Source organism: Pseudophryne corroboree, chromosome 3 (assembly GCF_028390025.1).
Source record: "Pseudophryne corroboree isolate aPseCor3 chromosome 3, aPseCor3.hap2, whole genome shotgun sequence".
NCBI classification, from domain to species: domain Eukaryota; kingdom Metazoa; phylum Chordata; class Amphibia; order Anura; family Myobatrachidae; genus Pseudophryne; species Pseudophryne corroboree.
In genome coordinates this window covers 404,008,285-404,030,493 of record NC_086446.1, presented here as the reverse complement: position 1 = coordinate 404,030,493, position 22,209 = coordinate 404,008,285, and the positions used below count along the sequence as shown (strand labels likewise).

General features: G+C 44.5%; 1 protein-coding gene across 1 annotated transcript in view; it reads left to right on the top strand.

The window, feature by feature from the left end:
• The window catches only part of EDEM2 (ER degradation enhancing alpha-mannosidase like protein 2), a 71,681-nt gene that overhangs the window by 11,112 nt on the left and 38,360 nt on the right, over positions 1-22,209 (top strand). The window contains exons 2-6 of the mRNA XM_063960145.1: positions 10,178-10,288; positions 11,460-11,499; positions 13,941-14,046; positions 16,255-16,380; positions 16,503-16,714. Of these exons, the coding sequence (XP_063816215.1) occupies positions 10,178-10,288; positions 11,460-11,499; positions 13,941-14,046; positions 16,255-16,380; positions 16,503-16,714 (595 nt within the window). The remainder of the gene's footprint in view (positions 1-10,177; positions 10,289-11,459; positions 11,500-13,940; positions 14,047-16,254; positions 16,381-16,502; positions 16,715-22,209) is intronic.

Genomic DNA, 22,209 nt, shown 5'->3' with positions numbered 1-22,209 from the left:
CCGAAGGTACATAAATGCATTGAGGCTCCCCCGGGCAGACCTATCATTTCTGCCCGGGGATCACTATTCCAACCGGTTGCACGTTACCTTGATACCCATCTCCAACCATGTGTTAAGAAAATAAAAAGCTATATTAAGGACACGAATGACTTCATTAATGGGTTAAAAGCGATAAAAGATTATGATGAAAATTGGCTACTTGTAACTATGGATGTGTCCTCTCTTTACACAGTCATACCTCATCAAGAGGGTATGGCTGCTGTGAGAAGAGCATTAATATTGAATCAACAACAGCACCCACCTGTTGAATTCTTGCTGGAATTACTTGATATGACACTCACGTGTAATTACTTCAGATTTGGTGACCGGTACTACCTCCAGACATCAGGGACCGCGATGGGGAGTAACATAGCCCCGTCGTATGCAAATTTGTATATGAATGAATATGAACAGCAATACATATTACCGATGTTTGGGGGTAGTATCGGTTATTACAAACGATTTATAGATGACATATTCATCCTGTGGTCTGGAGATAAAACAGCCCTGGAGGATATGTTGTCGCACCTGAATCAACTTGACACACCAATTAGATTTACGATGGAATGTAATCATAGGTCAATCAACTTTTTGGATGTGACTGTGTTTGCCACAGATGGGGGTTATGGATTTAAGTTGTACAGGAAGGCTACAGACCGGAACACATTGTTACACTATAGTAGCTACCACCCAAAACCCCTTAAGGAAAGTCTACCCATTTCCCAGTTTATTAGAGTTATGAGAAACAATTCGGACTCAAAAATCCTAGAGGATCAACTTAGAGATATGCAACATCGATTTCTTGATAGGGGATATCATCCTGATATCATTGAACGCTGTTTGAAAACAGCTGAACAGCGACTCAGGGTTGAGAAAAACAAGAAGAGCCTAGCAGAGAGTACAGAAAAACCGTTTGTGTTTCTAACCACATATGATACTGGTAGCTTTGCTACGCGATCCGCTATCAAGAAAAATTGGGATATAGTGGCTACGGATGGTGTACTTAAAAATGTTCTCCCAAAGCAACCATTGATTGCATACAGACGGGGACCAAATCTGCGAAATATGCTTATGCGTCCTGATCAATCAGTTGGCAAAGAAGTAGATAATTGGCTACCCTCAAAGAAACTGGGTTGCTATAAGTGCCCTAATTGCACTACATGCAGAAGTATGCTGACTGGCAACAGTTTCCCGCACCCACACGATGGCCGACGGATATCTATACAACACCGTCTAACGTGCACTTCTGATTATGTGGTATATATCTTGATATGTCCATGCTCACTAATATATGTGGGCAAAACAATAAGATCATTCCGTGAACGGATTTCAAACCACCGATCAAATATCAGATTGGCATTGAAAACTGGTGGGTCGGACAAACCAGTCGCACGTCATTTTGTACAACATCAACATCAGTTAACAGCATTACGCTACATGGTTATAGACAGAATTCCACCACTACCGAGGGGCGGTGATCGTGCCAAGATACTTCTACGCCGAGAGGCATATTGGATACATAAATTAGAGACTGTTTACCCGAAGGGCCTGAATGAATCAGTACATTTCAATATTTTCCTATAATAGGAAAGGACTGGCATATTGGTGGATTTTCAAATCCCGTCATAATGATTATGGTTTTTTTAGTTTTTTCATATATTTTTGATTTTTTTATAATTTTGATTTTGTGGATATATATTTTTTCCTGAATGTGTTCCGGTCTGCACTAGTCTTGTTTGCACATGATCCATGATACTGTTAAAGCCTACATTTTGCATTATATTTATATTATGTATTGTTAATTTGATAGTTCTAATATGATACACGATGGTCTTTATTCTCTAGCTATTTTTATCTAAGTGCCATCAGATTCCTTCATGTCCATTATTTGTCATGTGGGGATACATAAGGATTACCCCACGTAAATGTAACGCTCCTACGACATGTGTAAACTTGACGGACACAGATGCATAACGAGGGTTTCCTAGGTAACTACGTTGCTAGGCAGCGTACCCTGCATACATTGAAAGAATTTGTGATGACGCGGATGCCTCACGAGAGTATAGGCGTCGCGCGTGATGACGCACGTAACACATATGACGCATAGTGTCGCAGTGATTGGACACATGTGGGCACCACATGTCGGGATCACGTGGTTGCGTTTCAGGAGAGATGTGGTCGCTTCCGCTCCCGCCGGCGTGCGGTTCATACTGTCTGGCGGCACAGCGGGAATAAGTGAATATCCACTTCATTACTTGAATATACGGGATAGATAATACACGGATCATGTGGGGACATGAAGGGATCTGAATAGGTAGGATTGTTGTTATAATATGTTTGTATGTGTATGTCCATGTCATATATGTTCCATGTCTGTTTTTATTAGAATATAATTAAGGTGATGGCTATGTATAGATAAGTCATGTTGGTGACAGTTAAACCTTGAAGAAGGTCCAGATAGGACCGAAACGTCGGTGTGTGATGTTTACCTGATGTCTGAATAAAAATCCTGCTGGCTCTAATAACAGTCTGGTGAGTGCACTCTATACAAAGACATATATGCTCATGGAAAAAGGTAGATGCCTGGCTCTAATGAACTTGAGTGACACCCCAGCAAATTTTATTTTACTGTGAGTGCAGACAACCCTGGTTGCTTTATATATATATATATATATATATATATATATATATATTCTCTCTCTATCCATCCCTATCCCTATTATTATTTTCTCTGACGTCCTAGTGGATGCTGGGAACTCCGTAAGGACCATGGGGAATAGACGGGCTCCGCAGGAGACTGGGCACTCTAAAAGAAAGATTAGGTACTATCTGGTGTGCACTGGCTCCTCCCTCTATGCCCCTCCTCCAGACCTCAGTTAGATTTCTGTGCCCGGCCGAGCTGGATGCACACTAGGGGCTCTCCTGAGCTCCTAGAAAGAAAGTATATGTTAGGTTTTTATTTTACAGTGAGACCTGCTGGCAACAGGCTCACTGCAACGAGGGACTAAGGGGAGAAGAAGCGAACCTACCTGCTTGCAGCTAGCTTGGGCTTCTTAGGCTACTGGACACCATTAGCTCCAGAGGGATCGACCGCAGGACCCGTCCTTGGTGTTCGTTCCCGGAGCCGCGCCGCCGTCCCCCTTACAGAGCCAGAAGCATGAAGATGGTCCGGAAAATCGGCGGCAGAAGACTTCAGTCTTCACCAAGGTAGCGCACAGCACTGCAGCTGTGCGCCATTGCTCCTCATACACACTTCACACTCCGGTCACTGAGGGTGCAGGGCGCTGGGGGGGGGGCGCCCTGAGCAGCAATAAAAACACCTTGGCTGGCAAAATAATCACAATATATAGCCCCAGAGGCTATATATGTAATAATTACCCCTGCCAGAATCCATAAAAAAGCGGGAGAAAAGTCAGCGAAAAAGGGGCGGAGCTATCTCCCTCGGCACACTGGCGCCATTTTCTCTTCACAGTGTAGCTGGAAGACAGCTCCCCAGGCTCTCCCCTGTAGTTTTTAGGCTCAAAGGGTTAAAAAGAGAGGGGGGGGGCACTAAATTTAGGCGCAATATTGTTTATACAAGCAGCTATTGGGGAAAATTCACTCAGTGATAGTGTTTAGCCCTACATTATATAGCGCTCTGGTGTGTGCTGGCATACTCTCTCTCTGTCTCCCCAAAGGGCTGTGTGGGGTCCTGTCCTCAGTCAGAGCATTCCCTGTGTGTGTGCGGTGTGTCGGTACGGCTGTGTCGACATGTTTGATGAGGAGGCTTATGTGGAGGCGGAGCAGATGCCGATAAATGGGATGTCACCCCCTGTGGGGCCGACACCAGAGTGGATGGATAGGTGGAAGGTATTAACCGACAGTGTCAACTCCTTACATAAAAGGCTGGATGACGTAACAGCTGTGGGACAGCCGGCTTCTCAGCCCGCGCCTGCCCAGGCGTCTCAAAGGCCATCAGGGGCTCAAAAAACGCCCGTTACCTCAGATGGCAGACACAGATGTCGACACGGAGTCTGACTCCAGTGTCGACGAGGTTGAGACATATACACAATCCACTAGTAACATCCGTTGCATGATCTCGGCAATAAAAATTGTGTTACACATTTCTGACATTAACCCAAGTACCACATAAAAGGGGTTTTATGTTTGGGGAGAAAAAGCAGCCGGTGTTTTGTTCCCCCATCAGATGAGTGAATGAAGTGTGTGAAGAAGCGTGGGTTCCCCCGATAAGAAACTGGTAATTTCAAAAAAATTACTGCTGGCGTACCCTTTCCCGCCAGAGGATAGGTCACGTTGGGAGATATCCCCTAGGGTGGATAAGGCGCTCACACGTTTGTCATAAAAGGTGGCACTGCCGTCTTAGGATACGGCCACTTTGTAGGAGCCTGCTGATAAAAAGCAGGAGGCTATCCTGAAGTCTGTATATACACACTCAGGTATTATACTGAGACCTGCAATTGCCTCAGCATGAATAGTGCTGCTGCAGCAGGGTCTGATACCCTGTCAGATAATATTAATACCCTAGACAGGGAGAATATGGTGCTAACATAGAGCATATTAAAGACGTAGTCTTATATATGAGGGATGCACAGAGGGATATTTGCCGGCTGGCGTCCAGAATTAATGCAAGGTCCATTCTGCAAGAAGGGTATTAGAGACCCGGCAGTGGACAGGTGATGTTGACTTTAAAAGGCACATGGAGATTATGCTTTATAAGGGTGAGGAATTGTTTGGGGATGGTCTCTGGGACCTTGTATCCACAGCAACAGCTGGGAAGAAAAATTTCTACCTCCAGGTTTCCTCACACCCTAAGAAAGCACTGTATTATCGGGTACAGTCCTTTCGGCTTCAGAAAAGCAAGGGGGCCAAAGGCGCTTCCTTTCTGCACAAGGGAAGAAGGAAAAAGCTGCACAGACAGCCAGTTCCCAGGATCAAAAATTTTCCCCCGCTTCCTCTGAGTCCACAGCATGACGCTGGGGCTCCACAGACAGGTGCGGTGGGGGCGCGTCTCGGGAACTTCAGGGACCAGTGGGCTTGCCCACAGGTGAATCACTGGGTTCTGCAAGTAGTATCACAGGGATACAAGCTGGAGTTCGAGGCGACTCCCCCTCGCCGTTACCTCACATCAGCCTTGCCTGCTGCCCTCGTATATAGGGAGTTAGTACTGGCGGCAATTCACAAGCTGTACTTCCAGCAGGTGAAATCAAGGTACCCCTCCTTCAACAAGGCCGGGGTTACTATTCCAAAAATGTTGTGGTACCGAAACCAGACGATTCGGTGAGACCCATTCTAAAATTGAAATCCTTGAACACTTATATACGAAGGTTCAAGTTCAAAATGGAATCGCTCAGGGCGATTATTGCAAGCCTGGAGAATTTCAGGGTATCACTGGACATCAAGGATGCTTACCTGCATGTCCCTATTTACCCTCCTCACCAGGAGTACCTCAAAATTGTGGTACAGAATTGTCATTACCAATTCCAGACGTTGCCGTTAGTCTGTCCCCGGCACCGAGGGTATTTATCAAGGTAATGGCCGAAAGAATTATCCAGTACTTGGACAATCTCCTTATAAAGGCGAGGTCCAGGGAGCAGTTGTTTGTCAGAGTAGCACTATCTCGGGAAGTGCTACAACAGCACGGCTGGATTCTGAATATTCCAAAGTCGCAGCTGGTTCCTACGACGCATCTACTGTTCCTGGGGATGGTTCTGGACACAGAACAGAAAAAAGTGTTTCTCCCGCAGGAGAAAGCCAAGGAGCTGTCATCTCTAGTCAGAGGCCTCCTGAAACCAAAACAGGTGTCGGTGCATCACTGCACGCGAGTCCTGGAAAAAATGGTAGCTTCCTACGAAGCAGTTCCATTCGGCAGGTTCCATGCAAGAACTTTTCAGTGGGACCTCTTGGACGGGATCGCATCTTCAGATGCATCGGCTGATAACCCTGTCTCCAAGGACCAGGGTGTCTCTGCTGTGGTGGCTGCAGAGTGCTCATCTTCTAGAGGGCTTCAGATTCGGCATACAGGACTGGGTCCTGGTGATCACGGATGCCAGCCTTCGAGGCTGGGGGGCAGTCACACAGGGAGAAAAAAAAATTTCCAAGGACTTTGGTCAAGTCAGGAGTCATCCCTACACATAAATATTCTGGAACTGAGGGCCATTTACAATGCTCTAAGTCAGGCAAGACCTCTGCTTCAAAACCAGCCGGTACTGATCCAATCAGACAACATCACGGCAGTCGCCCATGTAAACCGACAGGGCGGCACAAGAAGCAGGATGGCGTGGCAGAAGCCACAAGGATTCTCCGATGGGCGGAAAATCACGTCTTAGCACTGTCAGCAGTGTTCATTCCGGGAGTAGACAACTGGGAAGCAGACTTCCTCAGCAGACACGACCTACACCCGGGAGAGTGGGGACTTCATCCAGAAGTCTTCAAACTGTTGGTAAACCGTTGGGAAAGGCCACAGGTGGACATGATGGCGTCCCGCCTCAACAAAAAGCTAAAGAGATATTGCGCCAGGTCAAGGGACCCTCAGGCGATAGCTGTGGACGCTCTAGTGACACCGTGGGTGTACCAGTCGGTTTATGTGTTCCCTCCTCTGCCTCTCATACCAAAGGTACTGAGAATAATAAGAAGGCGAGGAGTAAGAACGATACTCGTGGTTCCGGATTGGCCAAGAAGAGCTTGGTACCCAGAACTTCAAGAAATGGTATCAGAGGACCCATGGCCTCTACCGCTCAGACAGGATCTGTTACAGCAGGGGCCCTGTCTGTTCCAAGACTACCCGCGGCTGCGTTTGACGGCATGGCGGTTGAATTCCGGATCCTAAAGGAAAAGGGCATTCCGGAGGAAGTCATTCCTACGCTGATAAAAGCCAGGAAAGAAGTAACCGCAAACCATTATCACCGTATTTGGCGAAAATATGTTGCGTGGTGTGAGGCCAGGAAGGCCCCTACTGAGGAATTTCAGCTGGGTCGTTTTCTGCACTTCCTACAGTCGGGAGTGACTATGGGCCTAAAAATTGGGTTTCATTAAGGTCCAGATTTCGGCTCTGTCGATTTTCTTCCAGAAAGAACTGGCTTCACTGCCTGAAGTTCAGACATTTGTAAAGGGAGTGCTACATATTCAGCCCCTTTTGTGCCTCCTTAGGCACCTTGGGATCTCAACGTGGTGTTGAGTTTCCTGAAATCACATTGGTTTGAGCCACTTAAAACTGTGGATCTGAAATATCTCACGTGGAAAAAAGTGGTCATGTTATTGGCCTTGGCTTCGGCCAGGTGTGTGTCAGAATTGGCGGCTTTGTCATGTAAAAGCCCTTATCTGATTTTCCATATGGATAGGGCAGAATTGAGGACTCGTCCCCAGTTTCTCCCTAAGGTGGTATCAGCTTTTCACTTGAACCAACCTATTGTAGTGCCTGCGGCTACTAGGGGCTTGGAAGATTCCAAGTTACTGGACGTAGTCAGGGCCTTGAAAATTTATGTTTCCAGGACGGCTGGAGTCAGGAAAACTGACTCGCTTTTTATCCTGTAGGCACCCAACAAACTAGGTGCTCCTGCTTCTGAGCAGACTATTGCTCGCTGGATTTGTAGCACAATTCAGCTGGCGCATTCTGCGGCTGGATTGCCGCATCCTAAATCAGTAAAAGCCCATTCCACAAGGAAAGTGGGCTCATCTTGGGCGGCTGCCCGAGGGGTCTCGGCTTTACAACTTTGCCGAGCTGCAACTTGGTCAGGGGCAAACACGTTTGCTAAATTCTACAAATTTGATACCCTGGCTGAGGAGGACCTTGAGTTCTCTCATTCGGTGCTGCAGAGTCATCCGCACTCTCCCGCCCGTTTGGGAGCTTTGGTATAATCCCCATGGTCCTTACGGAGTTCCCAGCATCCACTAGGACGTCAGAGAAAATAAGATTTTACTCACCGGTAAATCTATTTCTCGTAGTCCGTAGTGGATGCTGGGCGCCCATCCCAATTGCGGATTGTCTGCAATACTTGTATATAGTTATTGCCTAACTAAAGGGTTATTGTTGAGCCATCTGTTGAGAGGCTCAGTTATATTTCATACTGTTAACTGGGTATAGTATCACGAGTTATACGGTGTGATTGGTGTGGCTGGTATGAGTCTTACCCGGGATTCAAAATCCTTCCTTATTGTGTCAGCTCTTCCGGGCACAGTATCCTTACTGAGGTCTGGAGGAGGGGCATAGAGGGAGGAGCCAGTGCACACCAGATAGTACCTTATCTTTCTTTTAGAGTGCCCAGTCTCCTGCGGAGCCTGTCTATTCCCCATGGTCCTTACGGAGTTCCCAGCATCCACTACGGACTACGAGAAATAGATTTACCGGTGAGTAAAATCTTATTTTTTCAAAATCTCCTGAATATGTTTTGTCACAAACCTTTACTATGTATCTCCTGTGGAAGACATACTAGTACTAATATTTCAATGTCTTAAGGGCCCATACACTTACGCAACATGTCGCAGGCGATCACCCAGACAGCCTTCCGGGGGGGGGGGGGGGGGCAGGTTCGCCCAAGATACATTGTATGCTTTCCTTTTGCATACAATGTATCTTGGGCGATCCCAGCCATGCCTGCAAGAACCGACATATGACGAGTGCAGTGCTCGTCCACGATCTAGGGGAGCCGATCCGACCCTCATGGGAACGCAGATTGGATCGGAAACACCTCCAAAATGGACGATTTCATCCGATATATTGGGCCGAATGCCCAAAATCTGACGAAATCGGGCATTATTGTCCTAGTGTATGGGGCACTTTAGAATTCTATCTTCATCTTTTCTTTTTTAATATTGCCACCAGATGTGTAGCTAGTGACAAATACCCAGGCGGCAGAAAAAGCCAAGTGGAACAAGGGATTGCAATATCACACTGGAAAAAGGAACTCATATTGGAAATTTCAGTGTGATGCCTGAATAAAAATAAATTACCTAGTCACTGTAATAATGTATGACTTAAGATGGGTACACACTTAGCAATAAATGAAACTCTCATTTTGCCCCTTCCTGAGCGACGTTGTTTACTTTAAGTGTGTGTGCCGCCACCAAGCGATGCGTGGGTCGCTTACGACCCTCGCTGTCATCCGTGCATTCAGCTCAATTTGGATTGACGTCCAAAAACTGCGTGCCCAACTGCGGCGTGGCGTCTCTGAGCGATATCGTTCATTGTGTACGCACTGCCACCGACCGACCTGGGAGGGGAAACGCTAGGCGACTTCGCTCATAGAGGATATTGCCTAGTGTGTACCCACCTTTAGTTTACAATCGGCCTAAAAAAGTTATTGTACAATCAAGGTTTAATCCTCACTTCCTCACCTTACATGGATTAGAGCTCTCTATACGTCCAGAAAGAGCGACTTTTGGCAAACTGTGCATGCGCAGAAGTGCATCTGTGTGTATCTCCAGATGATTCTGTGGGGCCGATGCAAGTGCTAGTACTAATGAGGATAGAAAAACAGTGGGTGGTGCGACTTCCCGCTTGAAACCGTACGGATACTCTCATTAGCATATGGTAGTAGATCTTGTGCCCAGCTTTTACTAAAATTTTTATTGCAAAATTGCACCTGTCTGAGGGTGCACAACACTTAGAAGGCATAGCCCAAATGCTCCAGCACATTCTCTTTTAGGTGTATAGCCATGGCTCAGCACAGATGGTTAAATCAAATTGACCGAGGTGCTAATTAAGTCACCTGTGGCCAAGCATGGATAAACTTGGACCGTTGGGGTGCCTTCAGGCCTGCTTTTGAGAATGTCTGCTCCAGTATATTAAGGTTTCCAAATTAAAGCACTCACCAACAAATGCAGGGTGAAGAGATTTACTTGTTTGTTCATGCTTGCATAATTGCAAGGTTTCGGTCCTTTCTGGACTTTTTCATGCAGCTCAACAGGTCAGCAACAGACTGCTAAAGCAGGTATTGATCCAGCACAAAAGAAAAGTTGAAAAAGGTCTTTAAATGGCACATTTTTACAAGCATTTACTAAACAAGTAAATCTCTTTATGCAGCATTTGGTGGTGAGTGCCTTCCTTTGGACATAGATAGATATACTGTATGTTATAGTTTTTGTTACGAATTGTGGTGTAGTTTATTCGCCATGTTCACTTATAATGAAAATTTGTTCCCAGGGATCGGGTGAAGTCCATGTTTTATCATGCATACAACAACTACCTAGACAATGCCTTTCCATATGATGAGCTGAGACCACTGACCTGTGATGGACAGGACACATGGGGAAGGTGAGGTGTGTTTTTTAAGTTATTGAAGTCACTTATTTTGTACAGCTTTATATTACTTTTATTTATTGCCCTTTTTCATGTTTGACTATGCAAATTCCAATTTCCCTATCGGCTGGAAAAAGTCCCATGCTCCTCCTGCTCTGCCCTTCTCCTGTATCAGAGACGAGCTTGTGGTATGCTATCTGAAAACTGTTCGGATTGGCTCTTGGTATTTAGTCAGGACAGACATAATGTTCAGCACTTTGCAACTTTATTACTATGGCAACTCCAGTGAAGTTATAATAAAGGTTTCGAATGGGAGTAAGAGCAACTTTAGCTGCTGTAATAGCAGGTGCACCCCTGAAAATGTATAAACGCCAGGTCCTTAACATCTTGAATACTAGCACATTATATACATTTATCCAGGTCTTGCCTTTAAAATAGAGCCCATATTAATATGTAGTCAGCAATGTAGGCAACTCTGCTAATTAAAACATCTGAGGGTAGATGGGAGGGGTGCCAATACCAGAGTGAAGGAGCTTCACCTTCAAGTGTACAATATATACAGATATATATAAGGGTAAATTTACTAAGATGGGAGTTCTATTTAAGATGGGATGTTGCCCATAGCAACCAATCAGAATCCAGTTATTATCTTCTAGAAGGTGCTAGATAAATGAGAAGTAGAACTTGATTGGTTGCTATCGGCAATATCCCATCTTAAATAGAACTCCCATCTTAGTAAATTTACCCCAAAGAGTAAAAAGGGGGGGGCGCGTTGGACTGCACAGTGCACACACTATTTAAACATATTGAAAGGTGCTACCATGCTGAGGCTTCTCGTACTATACAAGAAAAGGAAAGTGCTGATGCACACTCTATGCACTAAGAATACGGATAGTCAAAATAATAATTTAAAAAACAAACACACTTACTTTAACATGGAGTATAAGTGAAGTTCTTAGCACAAATTTGTCCAAATTTTAATCGGTCCAGATTGGTATGTATTGATTTTTTTGTTTGGTTGAGGTCACTGTTTTAGTTGTGGGGAGGTATGGACTGTTATCTCTGCAGTCAGCAGTAGGCCCAATTGTACACGCTAGATTTTATTATACATGTGTTCAGAATTTCATAGGTTTTTGTGTAAGTTACTGGTTACTCTGAGCATTCACGGTTTTCTCTTTTATTACAGTTTTTCTTTGACTTTAATTGATGCACTGGACACGTTGTTGGTGGGTATTTACTCTTAGAAGCCCAACATATTATTCTGACTCATGTACAAAGGAAATAATAGCTGCTCTGTAGCACAAATACGGCATTGTGTGATGTGCATCTTGATTTATGTAAATACCGCTGGATTTGCCCTAATGCAGAATTGTGGGGTTGGGTAGTGTGAAGACTTTCCCACTGATGTACAGAAGCAGCCACACTCCATTTTTATTAATGCCACAAAATATCATCCCCTCATTATATAATCTGTTTTCAAAAATGTACTTCCAACAAAATGAACCATTTAGTAATAATAATTAGCCATCATATATGAATTGGATTCGTATATATGTGTCCCTCTCCATCTTTGTTCTGTACGCTTCCGCAATGCTTACACCGCAGGAATGCTATGACCTGAAATGCAGAGTGAATGGCAGCGGGAGCCGGGATTCACATCAATACAGCAACGGAGGAGGACTTGTCTGTATTCATTAACCCCCTCATTGCCTTCCTCAGTATAATCGACTACTTAATCTTAACTACCAATAACCCTTTCATCTTAACACTATTACTTAACCCCTCCACCCACATAATGAGCCCCCCTCATAATGTAGCTGGGGCACTCTCCTACCATGTGAACCATAAATTCTGTATGAAACTTTTTGTTAATATAGTTGTAAAAAAGTGTTCTCATATGAGCACATCCAAAAAATACACACACAGACATAGGGTACTGATAGGCAGTGTCCATGGGTGATAAATTACAATTGCTGTCTGGAATTCAGAGAATCAGTAAATTGCAGGCATAATTCAGTTTCGTAGGCACACTACTTTCATCTTTGTGGATCAACCTACCACCTAAATCATTCTTGGAGTTGTAAACGTGCTCCGGCCCTCCCGTTTTCCTTTCCTAAGACTTATTAACAGTGGTCAACTATACCCTTTACCGCCTACTCCCCTTCCACCCCTTCCTTTCTAACTTACCTGTTGCTGGGTCTGAATATCTTCTGTCTGGTCATAGTGATGTTCCTGGGTCTTATCTGTCTTGGAGCAGCAATTAATGAGAGCCTGTGTGTAGCTTTTAGCAACCGCTGGAAATAGGCAGGTTCCAAGTTAACTGTGGTGCTATGTGAGGACTTGGGGTGGAACCACCGAGGAGGATGAGAAAATGGTGGTGGAGGCAGTACCACAGGGGTTGAGGAGACACAAGTGCTGTGCATTGTAGGAATAGTCTGCATGGCCCCTGCTTTGCATAGAGGCAGTGTAACCTTAATGGACCCCAAGACTAAATAAGAATTTACTTACCGATAATTCTATTTCTCATAGTCCGTAGTGGATGCTGGGCGCCCATCCCAAGTGCGGATTGTCTGCAATACTGGTACATAGTTATTGTTACCAAAAAATCGGGTTATTGCTGTAGTGAGCCATCTTTTCTAGAGGCTCCTCTGTTATCATGCTGTTAACTGGGTTCAGATCACAAGTTGTACGGTGTGATTGGTGTGGCTGGTATGAGTCTTACCCGGGATTCAAAATCCTTCCTTATTGTGTACGCTCGTTCGGGCACAGTATCCTAACTGAGGCTTGGAGGAGGGTCATAGGGGGAGGAGCCAGTGCACACCAGATAGTCCTAAAGCTTTCTTTAGATGTGCTCAGTCTCCTGCGGAGCCGCTATTCCCCATGGTCCTTACGGAGTCCCCAGCATCCACTACGGACTATGAGAAATAGAATTATCGGTAAGTAAATTCTTATTTTTTTACAAATAATATTATTTAATATCCACAATTATAAAGAGTGTGCTACCACAGATCATTGATGTATCAACTTTTCGTCTTAACCCTCAACAGGTTATGTTTTGAGGATTTCGGTCCGTGGAAGTAGATGGGATAACTATGTAGGGTGATATTCAATTGATATATCGCGCCGAATCTTCTGTCTATAGTGATAAAGGATATCTAGCTGAAAGGCTGATATCACGCCCAGCAGCAGAAACATTTGAATAACTGCTGGCGGGAGGGGGCGGAAACAATTTAATTCCACCCATAGTGTTTACGCTATGTTTTTTAGCAGGGTGCCATGCCCTGCCGATTTTAAAGTGGCAAAATGCACCTTGATAAAACAGCCTGTCTGGTGTCGTCCCCACCCACAGGCCGCAGTGTCCTGCGCGTGGGAAAAGTTGCTGTTTCCTATTGCCACCATGTGAATAGAATACTAATTACTGACCCAGCAAAATATATTAACTTGCCTGAGCATGATTAAAGAAAACATGACCTATTATTACTTGTGAACTGTATTTGTGAACCCCTGGTCTATACCATTGTTTATGCCATTAAATTATTCTGCAGCATTTGTTGCACATATAAAGTAATTACATGAATTAGAAATTCAAAGGTATTTGAGATCATCCAGAGCCCAGCCCCCTGAATCTCACGTTCACATGTTTCAACACCTGTTTTGGATTTTTCAGATTATCGGTAATGTCTCTGAGTTCCAGCGAGTAGTGACTGTTCTGCAGGACACTGTGGATTTTGACATTGATGTCAACGCTTCAGTGTTTGAGACCAATATCAGAGGTACAGTCTGGAAAAAAAATCTTAAGTCTAATATCGTGTAGACTGTGCAAACATACTAGAAGGGCAACTTTATGGTTCTGTGTTATTCCATCACTTGTACTTTGTTGTTGTGTGTTTTTTTTTATTTTTTTTATGCACCTGTTCTGGATAGTTGAAATTCCTGCCATTTCTATTCCATGGAACAACCCAGTTGGTTTCATTATTGCTTATAACAGAAATATGGGCTATTCTATTCCATAGTGCAAAGTTTGCATGGTTTTTTTTTTTTTTTCAAACGTGTTTATATTGCAAATTGTACAGGGAATATCAATATTAAGCAATAGAATGCATACATTTTCTAACATTTTCTTCCTTCAGATATAATAACATAGATACATATGTCGATTTTTATATTGTAAGAAGAGATAATTAACATTAGATATCAATAAAATGACAAATCATGTTTTACAAAAACAGTCTCTTGGTGGTTTTTGTTGCGGGCAAGTTTAAATATTTGAAATCATTTTTCTTTAAACATATTAAGTGATGGGTGCGTAGGAGAAATCCATTGTTTTTTTTGTTTTTTTTAACGAACAGTTTATTGAAAGATTATTATTTTTTTTTTTTTATAATACAGCATTGACATTTCTACAAGAATGCAATATAAACAGTAATAGAGCAAAAACTATATAGAAAAGGGGGGGATTGAGGGGGAGAAGAGGGGGGGGGGGGCGTTCATCGACACTGCAATGAGAAGCAGAGAAAATTGTTTATAGGCATAATCTTAATCTCAACCATCAAGAAATAAACATGAGAAATCCATTGTTATATGCATTTTCTGGCTACCAAACAAACAGCAATAATTTTTTGCATCCAACTGAAATTTTTGGAATATTTGTCAAGAATCTGAGGATTGCCCACTCTGGGGTCAGTGATAGGAAGTTCACCAGGTGGTCTGTTGTAAACTGTCTTATCGTCAACCAGAAACGCTGGATCATGGAACACTCCCATAAACAATGGTGTAAGGTTGCTTCAGGGCAATTACATTTGTGACATGTGGATATGCTAGTCATACCAATTAGATTACAACGATGTGGAGATAAGTGTCCCCTATAAAATATTTTAAAAAACATTTACTTGTAGGATGTGGCTGAAATTGCTTTAATAGAGTATAATAGAGTTCTCAAAATATCCTCTTCCTCTTAAGTTGGGGAAGTGTGTATGCCATTTAGTAATGCCCGTTTGGAACTGCCAAGTATGATTGGGCAATCTTAATACTTTGTAAAAATAAGTTATGGCTTTCGTGGAATAACTCGCATCTAGAAAGGCATCATCTAGTCATCCTCACTTAAGAAAGTTATTACTTTAATAGTGTAATGTTGTGCCTGGAGAAAGGCCAGATTGCACACTGGCAAGAAATCATAACAAGATTTTGCTTGTACATAAGTGAGAGGCTTTTTTGTTTCCAAATTTGCAAGATGTCTGACTGAGCGTATTCCCCATGCCATGATCTAAATGGTTGTGTTGTCATTGCCCAAAAAGGGAAGATGTAAAGAATTATAGAGTGTGAAGTTTAGCTTTATTACGTATTGTGTACCATGTTGACATTAGCAAGGGATTGTCTAGTAAATGTGCAGGAATCTCATGTTTGGGTAAATGTAAAAGGGTGGTATTCATGTGACCGGCGGTCGGGTGACCGACAGTCACATGACCTCCTCCACCATGCCAAGCGCTCACTATCCCGATGGTCGGCATGCCGACCAACAGGGACTATTTCCACTTGTGGGTGTCCACGACACCCATAGAGTGGGAATAGAACCCGTGGCGACCGCAGGTCGCCACTGAGCCCGCAGCGTGGCGAGCGCAGCGAGCCCGCAAGGGGCTTGCTGCACTCGCCCCTCCCCGCCGGGATCCCGGCGTCGGTATGCTGCCGGGATCCCGGCGTCGGTAAGCTGACCGGCGGTCAGGAGACCGCCGGTCAGCCGTACTACACCCATGTAAAAAGCAGGTCAAATCCAGATTAGAAAGAAATTGCTTTTCAAACATATAATTTGCATACTGATCTCTCTTATGGAGCCAGTCCTTGATGTATCTACAATTGGCTGCTTGGTTATACAATTTAACATTCGGGAAATTTCTTCCTCCCTCTGCTCTAGTCTTTTGTAATATTTTCAGGCTAATTGCATGTTTATTTTTCTAATGGTAATCTTAATAGCCATTATTTTTCAGTGGTAGGTGGACTTCTGTCTGCTCACCTCCTGTCAAAGAAAGCTGGTCTTGAGCTGGAACCAGGATGGCCATGTTCTGGTCCTCTGCTTCGCATGGCAGAAGATGCAGCAAGGAAACTTCTGCCAGGTTAGCAGAAAATTAATAATTTTAGGGGTGTTTTTTTTCATATCCTTGGAAAGTAGAAGTATGCACAAGGGGTTTCCTTTATTGTGCCTTAATTTGTATTACTTGTAATGAATGTCCTACAGCTTTTGACACACAAACTGGAATGCCTTTTGGAACCGTTAACCTCTTGAATGGAGTCAACCCTACAGAGACTCCAGTGACATGCACAGCTGGGATTGGAACCTATATCATTGAATTTGCTACACTGAGCCGCTTAACAGGAGATCCAGAATTTGAGAGGGTTGCAAGGCGAGCCCTCAAAGGATTGTGGGAAAGCCGTTCTGAGATTGGCTTGGTGAGTGAAAATTGATGGGTGGTTTTATCTATCTGCGTAACAGAGACATGCAAGACCTATATCACAACAGTGCTGATTTGTTTTTATTCTCTATGATAATAGTTTCAGCTTGGTGGATCTTCCCTCTCCCAGTTTCCTGTCCACTAGTGATTCTTTTTTTTAATTCATGTGTTCTTTTAGGATCCTCCTCCAGCACCCAGCAATGTCAATCCTGAATTGTTTTGTATTTTTAATCTTATTTTATTGAAGCATAATACAGGTTGAGTATCCCATATCCAAATATTCCGAAATACGGAATATTCCGAAATACGGAATTTTTTTGAGTGAGAGTGAGATAGTGAAACCTTTGTTTTCTGATGGCTCAATGTACACAAACTTTGTTTAATACACAAAGTTATTAAAAATATTGTATTACATGACCTTCAGGCTGTGTGTATAAGGTGAATATGAAACATACATGAATTGTGTGAATGTAGATACACTTTGTTTAAAGCACAAAGTTTTTAAAAATATTGGCTAAAATGACCTTCAGGCTGTGTGTATAAGGTGTATATGTAACATAAATGCATTCTGTGCTTCGATTTAGGTCCCATCACCATATCATCTCATTATGGTATGCAATTATTCCAAAATACGGAAAAATCCGATATCCAAAATACCTCTGGTCCCAAGCATTATGGATGAGGGATACTCAACCTGTAATATTTAGTTTACAAGTGCTGAATCTGATTAAGACATGTTCTTTTACTTAGGGGTCTATTTACTAATCCTTGGATGGAGATAAAGTCGCTGGAGATAATGCACCAGCCAATCGGCTTCTTGCTGTCTTGTTACAGGCTGTGTTTGAAAAATGACAGGTAGGAGCCGATTGGCTGATACTTTATCTCCGGCAACCTTTTCTCCATCCAAGGCTTAGTAAATAGACCCCTTAGTCTTTTAACTTTTAAAACCAGGGTTGAGTAGAAGCTATTCTGGGAATATTATATACAGGAGACCACAAATATATTAGCAGGTCTTGAACATGTAGAGAAGTATCATCCCAAATAGTATTAAACTGACTCTTTACTCTCTTAGGGGTATATGCAATTCACGGCGAATCGCGGCAAATTATCGCCGTTTTTTAATTCGACACAATTCGACAGGTGAATTCCGGCAGGTGGCTGCCGGAATTCACCATATTCAATGAAAAACGGATTCGACAGTCCCGCGGGCGAAAAACGGCCGATTTGCCGGATTTTGCCGCGATTTAAAAAAACGGGAAAAACCCGGGGAAAAAATGGCGTGGGGTCCCCCCTCCAAAGCATAACCAGCCTCGGGCTCTTCGAGCTGGTCCTGGTTCCAAAAATGCGGGGGAAAAATTGGGCAGGGATCCCCCGTATTTTTAAAACCAGCACCGGGCTCTGCGCCTGGTGCTGGTGCAAAAAATACGGGGGACAAAAAGAGTAGGGGTCCCCCGTATTTTTTACACCAGCATCGGGCTCCACTAGCTGGACAGATAATGCCACAGCCGGGGGTCACTTTTATACAGTGCCCTGCGGCCGTGGCATTAAATATCCAACTAGTCACCCCTGGCCGGGGTACCCTGGGGGAGTGGGGACCCCTTCAATCAAGGGGTTCCCCACCCCCCAGCCACCCAAGGGCCAGGGGTGAAGCCCGAGGCTGTCCCCCCCCATCCATTGGCTGCGGATGGGAGGCTGATAGCCTTGAGTAAAATGACAGAATATTGTTTTTTCCAGAAGAACTACAAGTCCCAGCAAGCCTCCCCGCAAGCTGGTACTTGGAGAACCACAAGTACCAGCATGCGGGAGAAAAACGGGCCCGCTGGTACCTGTAGTTCTACTGGGAAAAAAAATACCTAAATAAAAACAGGACACACACACCGTGACAAGTAAAACTTTATTACACACTGCCGACACACACATACTTACCTATGTTCACACGCCGACTGCCACGGTCTCCGACGATCCGAGGGTACCTGTGAAAAAAATTATACTCACCTTCCAGCGTCCAGAGGTGCATCCACGTCCAGAGATAATCCACGTACTTGTTAAAAAAAGAAAACGAACACCCGTACCACCGGACTGAAAGGGGTCCCATGCTTTCACATCAGACCCCTTTCCCCGAATGCCGGGACACCGCGTGACTCCTGTCACTGAAGTCCCTTCAGCCAATCAGGAAGCGCTACTTCCGTGGCGCTCACCTGATTGGCTGTGAGCTGTCAGACAGCGCATCGCAAAGCCTCTCCATTAGTTTCAATGGTGGGAACTTTGCCGTTAGCGGTGGGGTTACCCGCGGTCAGCCGCTGACCGGCGGGTGACCTCACCGCTAGCCGCTAAGTTCCCACCATTGAATATAATGGACGGAGCTGTGCGATGCGCTGTCTGAGTTCAGACAGCGCACAGCCAATCAGGTGAGCGCAACGAAGTTGCGCTTCCTGATTGGCTTTAGAGACCTTTCTGTGACAGCTGTCACTGAGAGGTCTCATTCGGGGAAAGGGGTCTCATGTGTCAGCATGGGACCCCTTTCAGTCCGGCATGGTACGGGTGTCCGGTTTTTTTTTTTGCCAAGTCCGTGGATTTATCTCTGGACCCTGGTTGAGGTGAGTATATTGATCTTTTCTTTTCAGGTATCCGTGGATTCTACATGGAGAAGAGGACCGATGTCGGCGTGTGAACATAGGTAAGTATGTGTGTCGACGTATGAAATAAAGTTTTACTTTTACGGCGTGTGTGTCCTGTTTTTATTTGGGTATTTTTTTCCCAGTAGAACTACAGGTACCAGCGGGCCCGTTTTTCTCCCGCATGCTGGTACTTGTGGTTCTCCAAGTACCAGCTTGCGGGGGAGGCTTGCTGGGACTTGTAGTTCTTCTGGAAAAAACAATATTCTTGACATTTTACGCCAGGCTATCAGCCTCCCATCCGCAGCCCTTGGATGGGGGGGACAGCCTCGGGCTTCACCCCTGGCCCTTGGGTGGCTGGGGGGGGGGGACCACTTGATTGAAGGGGTCCCCACTCCCCCAGGGTACCCCGGCCAGGGGTGACTAGTTGGATATTTAATGCCACGGCCGCAGGGCACTGTATAAAAGTGACCCCCGGCTGTGGCATTATCTGTCCAGCTAGTGGAGCCCGATGCTGGTGTGAAAAATACGGGGGACCCCTGCTCGTTTTGTCCCCCGTATTTTTTGCACCAGGCGCAGAGCCCGGTGCTGGTTTTAAAAATACGGGGGATCCATGCCCAATTTTTCCCCGCATTTTTAGAACCAGGACCAGCTCGAAGAGCCCGAGGCTGGTTATGCTTTGGAGGGGGGACCCCACGCCATTTTTTTTTATTTATTTTACCGTTCCAGCAATAAATAAATAAATAAAAAAATATATAAATAATACTTGTGCCTCCCAAAAAAAAAAAAAAAGTACCTAATCCCTTCTAATATAAATAGATATGCTATTCCCCAAAAAAAAAAACACAAAAAAAAACATGTTTAAATTTTTTTTTATTGTTTTCACCCTCCAAAGTGTGGCGGATTGAAAATTACGAATTTACTGTCTAAAAGCACTGCTGCCGAATTTCCAAACTTGAATTGAATATGCTTTTGTCGAATTGCAGCACTTGTATCATTGCAGAAAAGTCGAATTTGCAAAAAGTCGAATTTCAAAAAGTCGAATTTTGAAAGTCCGTTTTTTTGACGGAAAGTACTGAATTGCATTGACGAATTTTTTTTTTTGGCGAAAATGTCCCGAAATTCGACAATTTCGGGAATTCGACCGCAATTGCATATACCCCTTAATCTCCAATTACTCTTCATATGATTGATAGAGTAATGTCATTTCTAAAGTCCAAGTAGTCCAGTTTTCATACACTGTTAACATTGGGACAAGTTCTAGTATTACAGCAGTGGGAAGATTGGTAGTCTGTTAGCAGGTGACTCCCAGGGTAATTAGGAATGAAGAAGAATTACACAGTTACAGTACTTAATTATTATTGCATTAAATTAATTGCCCTTGCTAGAACAACGTGGTTCTGTTAGCCACATCATTTGGTGTCAGAAGTGGCTTGCATGCAAATGAATGTTTGACAGGCATCTGACCATCTTAATAAATAAATACTTGTTACTGTTCATTATAACAGTTAAGTTTTTTGTTTTGTTTGCAATCAACCTTTTCATATGCAAGCATGTAGTTAGCAATTGTATAGGCAGCTTAGAACATTCGTGAATATTTCCTCTTGGAAATATCCTGTAACATAATCAGACATCCTGAATGAGATAATACATTTATGACCGCTAGAGGGAAGTACGTAATTCTATAGCAATTGTTTTTTTTTCCCCCCATCTTTCCAATAATGATTTTTCTCTATCGTCCTAAGTGGATGCTGGGGTTCCTGAAAGGACCATGGGGAATAGCGGCTCCGCAGGAGACAGGGCACAAAAGTAAAGCTTTTACAGGTCAGGTGGTGTGTACTGGCTCCTCCCCCTATGACCCTCCTCCAGACTCCAGTTAGATTTTTGTGCCCGGCGAGAAGGGTGCAATTCTAGGTGGCTCTCATAAAGAGCTGCTTAGAGAGTTTAGCTTAGGTTTTTTATTTTACAGTGATTCCTGCTGGCAACAGGATCACTGCAACGAGGGACAGAGGGGAGAAGAAGTGAACTCACCTGCGTGCAGGATGGATTGGCTTCTTGGCTACTGGACATGAAGCTCCAGAGGGACGATCACAGGTACAGCCTGGATGGTCACCGGAGCCACGCCGCCGGCCCCCTCACAGATGCTGAAGCAAGAAGAGGTCCAGAATCGGCGGCTGAAGACTCCTGCAGTCTTCTTAAGGTAGCGCACAGCACTGCAGCTGTGCGCCATTTTCCTCTCAGCACACTTCACACGGCAGTCACTGAGGGTGCAGGGCGCTGGGGGGGGGCGCCCTGGGAGGCAAATGTAAACCTTTAAAAAGGCTAAAAATACCTCACATATAGCCCCAGAGGCTATATGGAGATATTTACCCCTGCCTAAATGTACTAAATAGCGGGAGACGAGCCCGCCGGAAAAGGGGCGGGGCCTATCTCCTCAGCACACGGCGCCATTTTCTGTCACAGCTCCGCTGGTCAGGAAGGCTCCCAGGTCTCTCCCCTGCACTGCACTACAGAAACAGGGTATAACAGAGAGGGGGGGCAAAATAAATGGCAATATATTAATATAAAAGCAGCTATAAGGGAGCACTTAATCATAAGGCTATCCCTGTCATATATAGCGCTTTTTGGTGTGTGCTGGCAGACTCTCCCTCTGTCTCCCCAAAGGGCTAGTGGGTCCTGTCTTCGTATAGAGCATTCCCTGTGTGTCTGCTGTGTGTCGGTACGTGTGTGTCGACATGTATGAGGACGTTATTGGTGTGGAGGCGGAGCAATTGCCAAATATGAGGATGTCACCTTCTAGGGGGTCGACACCAGAATGGATGCCTTTATTTGTGGAATTACGGGATAGCGTCAACTCGCTTAAGCAGTCGTTTGCCGA